Source organism: Leuresthes tenuis, unplaced genomic scaffold (assembly GCF_036924035.1).
Source record: "Leuresthes tenuis unplaced genomic scaffold, fLeuTen1.0.hap1 SCAF_2, whole genome shotgun sequence".
In the NCBI taxonomy this organism is placed as follows: Eukaryota; Metazoa; Chordata; class Actinopteri; order Atheriniformes; family Atherinopsidae; genus Leuresthes; species Leuresthes tenuis.
Genome location: NW_027325356.1, coordinates 15,682,783 through 15,700,545, shown reverse-complemented (window position 1 = coordinate 15,700,545; position 17,763 = coordinate 15,682,783). Strand labels below are relative to the sequence as shown.

General features: G+C 39.8%; 1 protein-coding gene across 1 annotated transcript in view; it reads right to left on the bottom strand.

Moving 5' to 3' along the window:
- The window catches only part of ush2a (Usher syndrome 2A (autosomal recessive, mild)), a 210,288-nt gene that overhangs the window by 60,894 nt on the left and 131,631 nt on the right, over positions 1-17,763 (bottom strand). The window contains exons 56-61 of the mRNA XM_072381304.1: positions 16,921-17,130; positions 14,636-14,838; positions 14,432-14,544; positions 12,766-12,994; positions 11,146-11,314; positions 10,790-11,011 (exon numbers count right to left, since the gene is read on the bottom strand). Of these exons, the coding sequence (XP_072237405.1) occupies positions 10,790-11,011; positions 11,146-11,314; positions 12,766-12,994; positions 14,432-14,544; positions 14,636-14,838; positions 16,921-17,130 (1,146 nt within the window). The remainder of the gene's footprint in view (positions 1-10,789; positions 11,012-11,145; positions 11,315-12,765; positions 12,995-14,431; positions 14,545-14,635; positions 14,839-16,920; positions 17,131-17,763) is intronic.

Below are 17,763 nucleotides of genomic sequence, written 5' to 3'. Positions count from 1 at the left end.
CAGCTTTCGCTTTGGTTATACGGGACCAAATTGCTTTCCGGTACCCCATACTCCCCCAGCACCCCCACAGAATCTCTCAGAACCACGACCCAGGTCAGCCACTCGACAGGTGTTTTCCCCAGACCTTCATGCAACATTGAAGAGCCATGTCACCCAAGACAGCCCCATCCCAGTATGTTAAACATACTGTTGAATAATATTTACTGTTTGCATCCATATGATGTTACAGCTGTCTTCAATTTTACTGGCAAAACTGCTTCTGCATCAAACCTGACCTAAATAGCATCAAACCTGACCTAAATAGCTCCAGCTGTGCTGGGTGAAAGAGAAATATTTCTCATTGACACTTCATATCTATGGTGTAATATTTACTGGAACAACATTTCCATGGATGGAAACCGTGATGACAGTGATTGTAGTGGGTCTTGGTCAAACCCTCAGATGTTACCAAGGAAACTGAGTTATTTCTTGAAAAGAAATTAAGATTAAGTTACGTTTTTCACTTCAGGGTCTAAACTTCCAGTTTTTGGAGTCCACCCAATGAGTAGAGTGTAACTAGTTGACAATTTTGTCTAATACCAAGCTACATTTTGTGCTGTCTTGGTAGGATCCTGCCTTCCTTACAGTGTGCTCATTCTGAAAGTGTAATTGACCTACACGGTGACATGATATTACTGACTTTGTTTCATGCAAAAAAAAAAGCTATCAAAAAACAAATGTCACCATCCTTAATTCCTCTGTGTGGGTGCTGCATGCTATGCCCTGCATGATGCCGTCTTGGGTGGCCGCCCATATCACCCATAACTAAATCCATCATTGCTAGCAGGCTTTGGCCTTGGTATTTTGGCATTGGATTAAGGTTATGATATACTGTAATACTGACTCAGCAGTTTCCTGCTGTGACGGTACATTAGAAATACAAATGAGCATGGAATGGCTGGACTAAACAAATGTGTTCTAATGTGTGCACAGTAAAGGCTTCTTACTCTGAATTAGAAACGTTTATGTTGAAAAAAAACAGTTTAGCTATTACAAGATTAGTTTATTGTGAAAATAAGCTATATTTGATGAGATATTTAGCAGATTTATCCTAACAGTTGATGACATGCTGATCTGTGGCACCATCTACCTCCAGCTGTGGTAGCGATTTTACTTGACAGAGGACATTAAACACCAAGTCAATGCATTGTATCATAGTCTCAGCCCCATAATGAGGCTCCAGCTAGTTATGGTATGATAAATAACTTATTGTTTCACACGCTAATCACCATTCACACTTTAAGCACATTAAATGTTATTAATTTAAGCAATAATTTGACTTAAAGGCCAAAAGTGGAGAATGGAACATATTTTATACTGCGTTGTTGCAGTGCATTATACCCGCAACACATCCATCACAGGGACCATGTGGCAGGAAAACGCACGTGTATGTGATTGTGTGACATAAAGGCAGTCTGACGGCATGTAACTCACTTAGCAGCGGCAGCTGTTGCAGAGCGGGGTCTTGGTGGCCAATTCCCTCAGCGCCTTACTTCAGCTTCAATGACGCGCAAATAAACAGCTCAACACTTTTCCAAAATAGCTTCTCTCTACTCATCTCTTGTCCTTTTGGACACCTCACTTCTTCTTTTCCCTTTCGTACGAACACAGAGCTCTCCACAACTCACAGTTTTCACTCCTCTCACTTTACTCACCAGCAAGCCAATGGTATTTATCTGTATCCTCTATCAGGCCTTTGTTCAAACACAGCTCTTTGTGGTGATAACTTCTAAACACTTGTGACCTGAAGTCCAGGAGTTATCTCCTGCTTTTTTCACAGACTTAATCAGATCTTCCTCTGATCACTCGTTTTTCTTACCTGCATCCTCAACCTCTTTATCAGCCTATACCATCTATAGCAGTGTTTTGTTCTGTGTATTCATCATCAATGTTCTCTTGCACCCTTTTTTCCTCTCGCCTAAATCTGTAAATATTTCTTCTTTTCTTATGAAACCATGTAAAACAAATTGATAAACTCCAGCACAAACGCGATTCACAGATTAAACACCCTGTTTTTTCAATTCTTAAATTTCTCTTTTTAATCGCTGATCTACTCAATCCGTCCTCTTTATCACACAGATGTCTTCCTCTTATCCTGTTTTCCTTCCACAGTTAACACTCTCCATCTCCCTGAATCCACACAGTTCATAGGTCTACAATGTTTGTTTACTATTAAGCAGCTAAACTTCATTATTGTATTATCATGCATTCAGCAGAAAACCAATCCCTGTCATTATGTGTGTAATCTGACATGCCTGTACATTTGTGTTAACATTTTGCAACACGCATCCTCATATTCCTTTGCTCCCCATAAGCTGTGTGTTTTTGCTTGGGTGTGTATGTCCCCACAACATTTTATTTCACACCTTTTGTTTTCTCTTGTGCATCACAGAAAGCTTCAGCCTTAATCTTCAGATTTACGCAGGATTTGCATACATTCGTTAATAGCGTCGGGAGCGCAGCGTCAACACAAGGTGCTTAGACAACGTGAATTATTATTAGGGTTTCACTCATTCCACTTAATGATAAGTCAATATTGAGCCCTGGCAATGAACTACAGATAAAAATGTGTGTTGTGGATTAGGGTTATCCGAGCTCTCTAGGAGACCAAAACCCCTGCACAACTTTAAACAAACCAAACACTTTTAAATACCTGAATATATTACAAGGGGTGTGGAACAAAGTGCAAAGCAAGTGCACATTTACACAGTTTTGTATGTGTGCATAAGAACACACAAGCTTATGCTGAGGCAGGTTTCATAGACACATATTCCTGAACTTAGTAACAAAATCATATTTTGAACAAATCTGTGCACTGGTTACAAGAGGTTACGCCAAAAGGCATTAGCTCTCATCAAACTTTAAATAAATGGCATTACTTTAAAAACTCCAGACCTGGTTGAACTCGCCCAGGCACATACTCTCTGCAGGAAAAAGTGTGTGTGGCTGTGTTTCTGTATGTATGCACTTTGTGCTCCACAGAGGCCAGACTGTATGTCATGTCGAGAGATGAAATCACAGTGGACTGACTTTCTCACACAGTGGGAACACACACATGTGGATGTTGGGACAGCGAGCACACACATAATCAAAGATACACAACTGCTCTTTTCCCACTGGACTTGTTGTCCTCTTGTCTTTCTGACAATCTACTTTCTTATTTCTCTTTTTTAATCACGGCAACATTACCAGCTGGGCATGTGTGTAACACTGTGCGTTAGTGCGGCGTGCATCTTTGCATGTATGTATTGAGTGCTTAAGTGTGTGTGCTGAGCTTATGTAAATGCTTTGGTAGCAGTTATATTTTCACCACCCAACAGGGATTCACTAAAGAGTAAGACACAGCAAGCAGCTGCTCCTGTGTGTTTAAAGAGTTTGTGAGAGAGAGATGGAGAGACGTGACTGAGTGACTGAAATGAAGAATGAGAACGTAACATGGACAATGCAAACAGGAAAAAGTAACAAAACAAGACAAGGGAGAATAAAGGAAAGATAAAATCAAAGTGAAAACTTTTTCCGCTCTTTACAAACATGGTAGCATCCTCTAAAGATAGATCATTAAATTAGGTCAGTATATTTGACAGCATACTAAACATAGAGATTCCAGACAATATGTAGTCATCTCACAGGTAACATCACATTTGCTACTCAATCAACAAGTTCTTCATCAACCCGAGCAGAGACACCGTAGTTGTAAAATGGTCAGCGCTCCCTTTCCTTCAGGTAATCCACTACTGGTGATAAATATGATCTGTGAGATGGTGATTTATGCATGTGTAATGTAGCACCTGTGTTCAAATTTAGTGAAGTTAAAATGTCGACTTAAATTGTTCAGGATTTTGGTGGTTCAGGTGACCCTGAAACATCCCATTGTTATGCTGCTATAGGCATAGATTGCTGAGGACCTCCCATGATACATCTTGTTGTATCTTTGAAGTGCCTTGAGATGACATTTGTTGTAATTTGGCGCTATATAAATAAAATTGAACTGAATTGAATTTGAGCGCAGAGCAAGGCTTCAACTACTGTTCATCTCCTGGTTGGCCCATAAATCCCTGTTTGTCTTATTCATGCAACTCCCTCACCTCAACCTCCATGATCCCATCCCTTTCTCATACCTTGTCACATCCAAAAGCTATTCTCCTCCAGTTATAGTCTCATTTCCAAGGTCCTCAGTTGGCTCGAGTCAAGGAGTTCCTGAGACTGAAGCACTATTCTAAGTCTCCTTCTCCCTTGTCACCAATAACAACACAACTCAGATGAAGCGATCAGTTAATCTGAAAACCCGTTTGCATTGCCTGACACTCCTCATTAAAACAGTAAATTCACACTGTTGTGTTACTGTATTTGTTAGTGAGAAATATGGCCGACAAGATAGAAAGATTTTAGCCTTGTGTGCATCACCAACAGGGAAAAAATCCTGTTTTTCTTCAGGGTGTTGAGACGGTCTGTCTCTGAATTGAACAATTTTTAGATTAAGTTCAACTTTTAGTTAAAGATGTAACATAACATGAAGTGACAGAAAAATTGGCTGACTTACAGTACTTTATATCGTCCTTGTTTTATTACAAAAGGCCTAACACTCACTCACATTCAATCTTAGAGAGCTGTTCTTTGTGTGCTAGAATAATTTGTTTAAATTTAGTTTATACTTTTATAAATCATAATTATCATAGTTCATATAAACAATATCTAATCATATAAACACATCAATGTATATATTTATATGTTGGGAAAGAATATCTTAAATACTATCTGGATAACAGCTGAATGAAAAAATGTTTACAGATTGTAAAACATGTATTGAAAGGCATCACGACTAGAATATTCAACATGAAGTACATTCTCAGGACATCTCGTTGCCTTTACTTACTTTATAAAAAAGATATGTGTTAATTGGAAGCTATTCCTTTAAATGGTAACTTTTAATTGATCCACAATGTGTAACAGAAACAATGTCAAGAGCACAAACTCAAATTTAATGTGCACACACAGACACACACACTCAGAGCAGACCGTGCTCATCTATGTGACCCTGACAGCCTCTGGTTTTATTCTTGCCAGTCATTAAAGCAAACCTAATAGAAAAACCATCATCATAAATACATTAACAGAGAGAGAAATGTCTTCCTGTGTTCAGAGAGCACTCGATCTTCTAAAGCAGCCAGACGCTGCTGTTTGGAATGCAGTACTGTTGGCCATTTGCTACCCACCATTGATGAGAGGCTTTTGGCAATGATAAACACACACACAAACAGAGAGGAATACACACTCAGACACTGATTAGAATCTTTTGGCAGAAACAATCAAAGGATATGCAAAGGATGTGCGTCTGTAAAAAGATCTATAAAAAAACGCAAACGCATTCAGACATACAGAAAGAGACAACTACATAGAAAAAGTAAAAGATGCATGCAGTGAGTTTAAGAAATTCTCCATGCACATTTGCACTCACTTATACACACAAACGCATCCACTCTCACAACTCCACCAGCCTCAGAGTGAGCTAGCTTAACTACTGCGATAATTTCCCTCCAGCAAATGGTCACTGTGCCCTTGAAAAACATATTTGATTATTACTTTTTCCCCCCCTCCTCTTTTTTTTTCTTTTAGCATCATCACAGCCATTTTCATCACGCGCTCTGATGATGGCACGGCAAGGCGCGTTAAGATAACACCCCAGCACCGCCAGGCTTTTAACACTTAAACGGTGAAAAGGGATATTCAGATTTGTCCTTGAACGTTTGGATGGGGCCTGCTGGGCCCGGACAGAGGGAGGGAGTAAGAGAAGGAGTTAAAGAAATGCACACGTTTTTAAGATTTACTCACTTTCAGAAAAAGTGAGGTGGGGAGAGCATTTACAGTAGCACCCACAGTGACAGATGTGTCAGTGGGGTTGAAGGGCAGATGGAAGATTTAAAAAACCGGACACTAAAGAAAAAAGTGTCAAGGGGAAATGATTAGTGAAGCGCAGAGTAAGGCAGAGAAGAGTCAGGAAGCAACGGGAGGCCAAAGACGTCCCACATGTTCCATTAAACACCACCTAAGTCTCAGATGAACATCTTGTATACAAACTAAGACGCAAAAGAGAAGAGATGCAAATGAAGAGATTAAAAGTTGATTGTAAACCTGCAGCACAGGAAGAAATGCTGTGAGAAAACTGGGGCTGTCTTGTTCTAAAACAAACAGTATATAATCTACATGAAAGTTAAATGAAAGCTGTTTAAACAAACGGGCAGATTTGGAAGGAAAGGATTTAGCGCAGAGACTTTGTGTTACTGTATAACAACTGGGGATGCAGAGGAAAGGATTAAAGCTTGTCTCAATAATGCACCAGCAACTAAAAATGGACAGTGTAGATGTTAGGCTAGCTGTTACTGACGCCAAATAGGAGTTAATCAATCAAAGGTTTGAAGTCAAATGTTGGAAGAGGGCTCTTGACATTTAGTTTCAGACAGCAATGGCCCTGTAGCACCAAGAGCAGCACGGCAATCCCATTCAATGACACTTGACAATGGGTCCTTTTAGCCACAGCAACACTGAACACTCAGAAATGTTCTAACAGGCCTGACAAAACCATACACAACAAACAAATGTAGTTGAACAATTTAAACTTCATCATCTAAAAAAAAAAATCAGTTATGTGACTGCCAGTAAATGACTTTCAAAAAAATATATATATATTTTCATACCAGATACTTGGCACAGTGATGTTAAGGATAAATCAGAGATAAGCAAAGTTCATGACTGTCCTCTACAGTTGTCATGATCTGTTGTTTCTGGCTTGGTTCTTTTATTTCTATGAATTTTTAATGGGATATGTGTATTAATTTTAAAACGTGCATAGTTTCTTTGTCTCATGTTGAAACTCTGGTTTCCCCACAGTCCTCAGTTAACATTACATCCTGGTTTATTTTGTTGGGCTTGTTCTATATTCTGTTTATGCATCTCTGCTGACTTTGTTTTCTGCCTTGTTTCACGCCTGGTGTCTCGTGTCTGGTGTCTAGTAGTTTTAGTACTTTTTCCCACTTGGTTTTCTTTGTTCCTTGCAAGGTTCTTGTCATTTCATTGTGTGTGGTTGCTGATCTTCATGTCTTGGCAAGACCCATTTCCTACCACTCACTGTTTTTTGTTTTTGGACTTCAGGGTTAACTTTCACAACAGTGCTTTTAGTTTAGTTTACGAGAATAGGATTTTTGTTTACACCTATCCTCCTGAGTCCCCCTGCAAGCCTGCGTTTGGATCCTGACCAAAGCATCTCCAGTGCACACATCATGACAACAGTAACTTGTTTTCTTTCAAGCTTAAGCTTGGTGTACTAGTATGGGGTAGGTTAACTTTCCTCATAAGCTTCTGTTTCATTACTGCAGCCAAATCTGTTAGCTGTGCTGCTGACATCCAAAGGACAGATGATCTTTCTGACCACTGGGCAGACATTGTGTAAGTCATGCTAAGTTTAACAATCAGCAGATGCAGCTAACAACTCTGTCACTGGGAATTATTCCCTATTCAAGTTTTGAGCATATCCTGGTCTTGTCACTGCACTCACCATGTGCTCACCATGTGCTGCCCTCATTCCAGGATGTACCATTTCTATGTTTGTGCTCAGCACATAGTCAAATATTTGTATCATGGTCTAAACCACACACAAGCAAGCCTGATTATAAACTGGCGGGTAAAAGCTGTCCACACAAGTAAGGGTCTCTAGAACCCAACTGGTCTATGTGGTCACTCTACATGGCTGACCCCAGGTTGCTTTTCAAGGACATTACTCTTCAAGACATATGCTTATCCCCATAGCACACTTTTGCAAAGTTCTAAAGTTTGGATGTTATTGCATCTACATTGGTACAGCCGTACCTTTTCAGAAGTTGTGATAGTTGGCCTCAGTAGTTGCTTATTGGGAGCCGACACATTGAATGCTTGAAACAGACATTAAAGTGTTCAACCTCCTTTTGTAAAGAGAGCAAGAGGGTAACCTGTTCAAATGGCTTGGTGACGAAGCATCTCCCTCGTATATATGGGACATCAACTCAGTCAACTTGGGCTGGCGTACCAGAACATTAGGAGAGTATAGGATACTCACCCTGAGATAGCCAGCTCATTCATCAGACAACTGGGCTTATGGACTTGCCTTTAAATCTTTCACAAAAGGAACTAGATATTGATTGGAATGCACCCCCAACCTTTTTGTGCATTTAAAACCACTGAAACTGTCCCTGCAGGACTGCTTTTGGAGTTATTTTTGTGGCAGAGCATGTAGATACTTCTAGCCCTAAGAAACTATTAGGTGTGACTATATAAAATTCCATTAAACAGAAGGAGGAGAATAAAGGTTAAAACCAAAGAGACATCTGAGAAGAATGTAGATTTTGAGTTTTCTTGTCTCTCTTGGGACAGGTTGAATAAGGTCACATTCCTGCCTCTTATTGTGTTTCACCTGATTTACACTGGGAGCTTTTCCCTTTAAAATTAAATTGTCTACCAGTGTGTATATGTGAGTGTATGTGTTGCATATTTTTTTTGATGAGTGGGAATGTACACGCATGTGTGTTCACACATGCATGCTTCTGGCAAGTGTGTGTATTTATGTATGATTGTGGTTCTATTAGGGCATGGATGCTTGTGTGTTTATCTGTGGGTGCACATGAGCACACAAGCCAGTATGTGTATCTGTTGCCAGACGGCTGTCTCCTGGTATTGCAGTTCCCCTGCAGTGTGTGTGTATGGTTGTTGACAGTGTGGACGGTAATGTGTGATAGATCGCACTTCAGGGACCCCATAATCACATCAGCCTAACCTAGTCTATCAGCTGGGCACAATGGGATACCCTTCACTCCTCCTTTAATCTGCACCATCTAGTTCTTCACGACTCTTCAGTTCTTTTCCTTCTTTATCTCCTACTCACATCTCACATTAACTGTCTTTTTTTCCTTAGTTTTTCAAAATTTTTATTTATCTGATGGATACGACACAATTTATTTTGTTCTTTCCTTAATACTTTATTCCTATTTTCTATTCTTTTCTGTATTATTTCTGCCTCATTGCAAATTCTTTCTAACAAAATCAATATGAAAATTAATCACATTTATCTGGCTTTCTCCTTACAATTCGTCTTGCATTCAATCTTACAATGCAACTTATTTAATCAGGTACTATTTTTTGAGAGGAATTGCACATTTTTGTATATGTCTTTTGAACTCTGTTTTTTTCTTTCTGTTTTTCTTCCCTATCCACAACTCTGTGGTGAGAGACCAAGGTTAAGTATGCCATACTATAAGTTTTGCTCCGTGCATGTTGTGTGTGTGACTGTCTTGAAACAGACATGTGGGGTCGAGGTTGCATAGCTGGCCCCTAGGCTCCCCGACAGCGCAATCCACCCGGCAAATGGCCCTTAGCCTTGCTAGCACCGCTAACTCTACAATCCATCATACCATATGCTCTCAATGGGGAAGCTAACGCTAATGACTGATGAGTGAATGAGAAAGGGGCACATAAAGGGAGGTCGGTGGATGAATAGGGAGGCAAGGAAGAAAACATGGAAGAAGAAAAGAAGTGCATGAGACTAGGCAAAGAACTAAAGGGAGTGTGGGAAAAAAGTTGAGGAAAAACTGATGACTAACGAGGATAACAACTGTAAAAAGAAAAAGGAAAGTAAATATGAAAGGAAGATGAAAAGGTTGAGGAGGTGGGGAGCATATGCACTCCTTGGGAGGCCTCCTCAAATGAACGATGACCACATAGCTTGCTCAGTTGGAAGAGACAAAAAACGATCTAGTTGAGGAGAAGAAAGAGAATCATGAGGCAAAATGAACAATGGTGGGAAGGGGTGCAATTTATGCTTAAACTATGCTTAACTATGCTTAAAAATGTTAAGTATTGCCTACTAGAGAGAAAACTGACAATGCATGAAGAGACCAGATGTTGAGCAAAAAAGAAAAAAAAAACAGTTCTTCTCCCAACTGGTCTTTGTGGTAACTTTTCTCTCAGTAACCATGTGTTTTTGTGTGTGCAGATATCCTGTGTGTGTCAGTGTTTGTTGATAGGCTAATGGAATACTATAGGTCTGCCCATATGGGGCCATTGTTTATGTGTGATGAATAGAGTCCACGTGTCTGTCTCTGGCATTCAACACTAAGTGAATCCTGCCGAGAGCACCCTGTTGACGGTGTGTGTGTGTGTGTGTGTTTGTGTCTGAGAGATATGTCTATATGCATCAAAGTGTGTGCGTGAGAGAGAATGAGTGTGTATTTCTCCCGCTGTGTGCTTGGCAGTGCCCTCAACGGTGCCATCCTGAGTGTGTTTCATCATCATCTGCCATGACAAAGATGTCTAATGACACACACTTACACTGACACCCACACACAGACGCACACTTACAGTCCCATCTGTGCCATGGTATCCGGGTGCTCTGGGACACTGCGGGAGAGGAGGACAGGGAAACGACCCCACGTTCCTGCACCATGTGTCTTCCTCTCAACCCTTTTCCTTTCCTTCCTTCTCCTGTCGTTCTTCATCTTTTTAACTAAGTCTCCCCTCTACCCACCCTCATAAATAATAAGATATGACTGAGGACTTAACTTTGCACCACAGTAACTACTTTCCTGAACAATAGACTGCGTGTATGGCCTTTATAATAAAGGACTTCAGTAAGAGTATTAGTTTAATTTTCCCTTGTGCCAAAATATGAAAATATACTAATAAAAGATGATACTAACGTACCATTCCACCCGTTTGTTTCTTCCCTCACCTGGAGTATATTTACGCACTTCCCCCCTCTCGGCATCACCGCAGCACACCAGGGTATCGTCTACAATCCGGCCTCCACAGCATTGGACCCCATAGCCATCATACAGGCTCCCACTGCAGCAGAGCTGGCCGCTTGTCATGGAGTAAGGAACCCCCCCACAGCAGCTGTCACCCAGCCCCACTGAGACCCGGCCCTGCAAGTGGTCAGGACAGCAGTATTCATCTACAAAGACAAGGACAGATGAAGGAAATGCTTAAACATGGAGAAGAGTAGTCTCAAGTCAAGTGGAACAGAACACATCTGATGTTAGCACAAAAAAAAAAAAGAAAAAAAGGAAAGTAAAAAAAAAAACTCACTGGTTTTTACAGGAACATAATACCCTCCACAGCACTGGTGGTTTGGAAGAGATGGGACAAGTTTGCCATCGCAGCACACAGGGTTGGAGGAATTACTGAAACTCAGATAACTGCCCTCGCAGCAATGATGATGTGGCTTCTTTGAGTACAACAATCCATTGCAGCAAACCTGATTCACATGCAATTGGACACAAAGCATGTAAACAAAATCCATGACAGCATATGCTCACAGTAAAATTTCACTGATATTATGGGGCTATCAACTTTTCACCAAAGAGGTGACCATGTAGGAGTATTTACAGCAACCTGGAAGTTTGAGACACAACAAAATTGAAAACACATTGCTTCAGAAAATACTTTAACAAATAGAAAAAAAACCCTACACTTTACCTAAAATAGCAAAACCGAAATCACTACATTTCAGAAAGAAATTAAGGCACAAAAAAGGCATCAAAAGAAAACATAAAATTTCTGAAATTACTGAATACATTATTTTTGTGTTTTGTGTTTTCTGAAAGGTTGCCGTGTTCTCTAAAACTAACTTTTGCTTAGTTTTAAAGTTGTTCTTATCATCATGTAAAATCATCTTTAATTTCTAACTTGTGATATCTATGCCAAACTCAAGCAACAATGTCCAAAAATCACTCACTTTAAGCATTCTTGTATGTGTTAATCAATATTAGTATAAGGAATCAATAGCTGTGGGGGCTGTAATGAGCATCATGCAAAAATAAAAACTAAACATGCATGCCACTGTAAGTCTTATAGAAGCAGCTTTTTTAACTAGTGAAGGAAATAGCACGTTTGCTATACATGTCTGCTTTACATTATGCATCTTTTTGAGAATGTGTATTTTACATTTGCATAAACTTGTAATGTGGCCTGTATGGGTACATTTGCTTATGTCAGCTTAAATGTTTTAACTGTTTGTGCTACTGGATGCTTTGGGCTAAATGTATAGTAGGCATTCGCTTTGCCAACTTGGCTGGCATTCAATGACACAAGGATGGAAGTCAATGCAGATGACAAGTTAATCTGTTTAGAGAAATTAATTGCTGAGATGTTGATCATGCTTCCCATTATACAGCACGTGCTATGCTTCTTTTTGTGTGTGTCTGAGGTTTGTTGAGGACTAATATCCTGTGGGAGTACGTGGGACTACACAGAAAGAATGTATTCTCCACTTCAGATGGGCAGCCAAAGTAAAGACCCTGGTGATCTATTTTGTTTTGCATATTGTTTTTGTACAATGAAGGAGAGAGGGCATTTATGTTTACTTCTGGAAAATTCTGCTTAAATAGAGTTTTGCATGCAGGTAAGAAGGGATATGGTGAGAAGATTACTGCCGAAAGGTTTAAAAAAAGTGAACAAACTCAAGCAGAGAAGAATAGAGGAGCAAAAATGTGACCCCTCTTATGCTCTAATCTCAATACATTCATATTTATTATGTTATTTATTTCATATGACAGCAATCACAACACATCTTTGACACAAATATCATATAGTAGCAGTGTTTTGCAACTTGGAAATAAAGTAATGATTTTTTTTTTTTGGAAAGGATCAAAGAAAGAAAAGATACAGAACATATAAAAGTAAATCATGACAAAATGGAAAAATCACCTGTTTGTCAGGACTGAAGCAGGACGTCTCACATACATCATGACTTGCAGGACACTGCAGGTAGGAACATCTAAACCTTAAACCACCTGTGCTGTCTGACTCCTTCCCCAACGGTGGTGTTAGCCCTGTTAACCCATCAGCGCATGATCTAAGGGTCCGTCTTAAAACCTCATAGCCCAGCATGATCCCACTGGGTTTGCCTGGAAGGGACCAATCTAATCTCACCAACCTGACAGAGAAGGGGTGGAGGGGGGAGACAAGAACAAAGTGAAAGTGATAGGCGGGTGTACGTGTCTCCTTCACACTCCTTTCACACAATTGTACACAAGCATTCACACACACAAACTTCCAAACACACACATGCATTCATGCATGGTTAATGCCTGACAAAGTTGAGTTACAGTGTCAGGATGTGTGTATCTTTATACACTTCACAGTATTGATTTTCCCCTTTTTTATCTCTGACATCTTTGGCAGGGAAAAGATCTGTGTAGTAACACTGACTGTAGAGTTACTACTTTCACAGTCTCCTAGACAGAAAATAAGCCACAAATCAGCACTTGCGACCATAAGATTCGCAACATTTCCAGTTGGGTTATACATAGGAAATAGAGCATTGTAATGATTATGATTATGTAATGATTAACCTGACTCCAAATAACTGCTAATTTACCACTATAAGTTCTTAACTTCGTGCTCAAAACACAATAAGTAGTGAAAATACTTCTACATATTTATGTTTACAGACTGAACTGTAGAAAAAAATATATATATATGGTGTTATAGTCTATTTGAAGAGTGGATCTGATTAAAATGCTACTATTATTTATTAGAATGGAGAGGTTTTTGAACCCCTGGTGGAAACTACCATTACTAATTAATCATGAAGTAAATAGAAGATAAACTAATAGCTAAAAGACAGATGTATATTAAACATGAAACATGGTAGTAAACTTCCTAACAAGACATAAAACCGCTTGTAGTAATGCCAGAAATAAATATTAAAGCCTTATTGACTGCTGTAAAAGGCCTGCAAGAAGACTTGAGAGTACTCTGGACTGGTGGTGGACTGTTCTATCACACAACAACACCTGCACAAATATGAAGTTCATCGAAGAGACATCAGAAGAAAACAGCTCTAGATGAAAAGAGGATATGTCTATGACATGGTGTCTACGGCAAAAAAACCCCAGACATTACTTCAAGAGGCACATCCTAAAGGTGTAGCCTTGGAGCTCACAGTCCCCTGATCCAAACCATCTTTAGTATCTTTCACATATGCCTATTCAAGCTGGGACTGATGCGCCTTCATTGTGCGTCGTTTCATGTGTGAAAGTACAGAGGTGAAACGTGGGATTGAACTTGATTTGCTGCTGATACGCCTCTGAGCTAGCAGGAACAGTAGAAACAGAGGCGAAACAATCCCACATTGTGTGTGCTTACGGATATTAAGCCGGCATTGTGGAACTCACCACTCTAGCCAACGTTGTCGTTGTCACTCAGCTGATTCCACGACACCGGCTTGATGTGTGTAAGGACACGGTAATGTGGGTCTGTTCCGCCTCTGTTTGGCACGTGTGAATTACGAGGAGGAACAGCGGCGGGTCAATGAAAACGCCTTTTCTTTTGCGCCGATAAAAATAAGGTGGATAGGAGTCTATGTTACCTGGGACTGATGACTTGTGTTCGTGGCGTGGCCAAATCAGAAGGCAGATCCTCCACAGTAGTTGTTTTGGTTACATTACTTCGAGCACAAGCGTACACTGTGCACACTTCCACCTGAAACACACACGTCAACACAGAGGACAATAACACACTGTTCGTGTTTGTATATTAATGTTTGAATGTTTGCTTTTGATTAAACGTGTACCTGTATATTATACACAGTAAAAGGCTGTAGGTCCACCAGCAGGTACGAGCCAGAGCTGTTGTCAACGCTACCATGAAGATGATCATTAACATAAATGTTGTAAACAGTGACTGCTCCATTGGGTCGAAGAGGAAGGAACCAGAGCACACGTGCTGTGCTGCTGTTTACTGGAACCACTTCTGGAGCAGAGATCCCTTCTGGTTCTGAGAGAGGCACACAAGAGTAGAGCATTTCAAAGTAAAAATTTGTTAGAGGAAGAAAAACTAAATGTCTGTTTGTCTATGGAAAAATTATTTTAAAAAGCCTGTTGCTTATCAGTTTTTATGTAAACTTCAATCGCGGTGCTCTCCTCCATGGAGCTATTTTTGGTTCAGCTGTAGTGTGTGCACACACGCATATATATATATATATACATACACATATCTATATATATCTATAGATATATATATCTATGAGGGTAATTTGTGTTTATTTCTGGACTAACACAACATTTAGTGCTTAAAATTCAGTTGTACCAATATTTCTGAACAGGACTCTATGAAAGTCAAGGATAAAGATCACTTTTGTGCACAAGTGTGCATTATCGCCCTGATAATTCTGTTTAGTAGTAAATTAACTTTAGAGTGGTGGGCTGTGTTTAGGTTGATGCTTGGCGGCAAATGAATTGAGTTAGTGCAAAAAAGTGTAGAAAAATATATCCTGACCAACACATCCCCTTGGTTTTTCTTTTTGTTGCCTCAGAGTAAATTCTCCATCTTTCTTTGAGACGTCTCTTTCAATGTCAGTTTTTTTTTCTCTCCTATGTTTTTTGCCATCCCATGAATTACAGGGAGAGTGACGAACATGGAAAATAGGGAACAACTACAAGATTATCTGTGAATGAGCTAGATACAGAGCCGTGGACTAAAAATCTAAGAGACTAAAATCAAGCTGAGAAAAGTGACAGTCAAACCCAGAGTAAGTGAATAAGGTGTGAGGACTGCGGGTGTGAGAGGGATAATAATAAAGACTCTATCTATTATTCTAAGTGAAAATGTACTCAGCTATGAGAAGTTAACCCAATTCATTTACTGCCAATGCACTTACCTAAACCCAACCTACCGCTCAAACATTTCATTTACTGTAGGAAGGCATTATCAACGCAATGCTGAACACAGAGCGTCTTTCCTCATACACACACAGACATTCACATGTATTTTTCTTGCCAATTAGTCCTGACATTAGCATTGCCCTATAGATTGCAGGCCACGTTAGGGTGGTTGGTAGGGTTGAGTTGCATTAGTTAAAATATATTAGGTCCCTTAGTGTGTGTATGTGTGTGTGTGTGTGTGTGTGCACTCTTATAGCTGTAAAATAATGAAATTACCTCAAGAGCCCTCTCAGTTAAACGAGCCATGCTTTGCCTTTAGCACCTAATGATTTTCTAATGTTTTTAATGCACTTTTTATTATACAGCTCAGATTAGAGCGAAGGAAAGAGGCCTCTGACATATGATTATACTGAGACAGGACGAGAACTGGGAGAGAAGAAAAAAGATTGTCACACAGGGGAACTGAGAGGGAAGCAAAGACAGAATTAAAGCAACAGACAGAACAGGAAGTGGCCCCTGAAGAAAAAGCTGTGAGGAGACTGGGATCAGGACTGATGACAACAGAATAACTTTACAAATCAATGTAAGTAAAAGAGGAAACTGATAAGGAAACGCAAATAGATTTAATAACTGACAGACTTTACTCCTGTTCCTCGATACCCTCCTAGTTGTTCATTTTACAAATGTTAGGAAACATTAAGGAAACCAAACTGCATACTTTTGGAGCATTTTCTTTTTCTTCTTTTTCAAAGTCAAAGTAATTTTAGTGAAATCATAGACTGTAAAAACTACTTCTGTGTACTTCTATACAATTTAAGATTGGGAGTACCTATGTTTGGTGTCTTGTTTGACAGGTGGAACATAGCTTGTGAATCAAGATAGTGTGAGCGCAGTTTGTGCGTGCATGGTGCCAACAAGCATTTTACAACACCTTAAATCTGCCTCACACACACTTTGTATTGATTTCATGCCTCACTACATGATGTGTTTAACATCTCCTGTGAAGCACAAAGTTGCAGAGAAATGCATCTTAATCTAGACACATCTCATGGATGTACTGGGTTGATATACTGTACATGACACACTTATATAGACACAACTCACATGGCATAATTACACCATCACACATGGATAACGACCGATTTCATTTATAAAATCAGTGGGCAGTCTAAATCACAATCTAATATACCATTACCTCCATCCGCTGTGGTGACATTAACTTTCGCCTTAGTTGTATTATGTGCTCCATTGGACACCTGTAATGACACCACGTACGTGGTACTGGGCCAAAGGTCACTTATCACTGTGGACTTGATCTCAGGTCCAAAAGCCAAAATCAGACCTGGCTGGGGAGACTCTACAGTGAGATAGAAAGACTGCACATCTCCCTGTAGGTCTTGCAGGGCTGAGAAAGACATGAAGAGGAAAAGATAGAGTGACGGTAAAAGAGTTATAGAGTTAACATAAAAACAGAATTTGGTTCTCTATTCTAATAATTCTCAAAGAGACAGCAGAATCTTATGCCATGAAAGCACAACATTGCTTGACAGGTTATGAACCCTTTAAAACATTTTACATGAATAACTATGACGTAAATTGTTATCAAGTCCTACAAGTGGATAAGAAGAACCAAATTAAACAAATGAGACAAAAATATTACAAAACTGTCACAATTATGTGAAACTCTGGGATTAGAAGCTAATTTCAAGATCAAGTGAAAGTCAATACTTTTCAGTCAGTGGGATGAAGATCAAGTGTGACTGAGTGCATGTCACAATTTACGTTCTGTTTCATGTCTTGTCTCGTCATTTCCTGTTTTATTTTGAAAAATCACTAACTTTCCCCTCCCGTTTCAGGTATCTTGCCCTTCCTCCCATGTCAAGTGTCTTCCCTGATTCCCAAGTGTTTCCACCTGTTCCCCCTGGTCCCTCATGTGTTCAAATAGTCCAGTGCCAGTATGTTGCGTTCTGTTATGACCTTCATTACCAGCCTTTTAATTCCTCAGTCTTCCACGTCCCTTGATTACACAAGCCTGCAG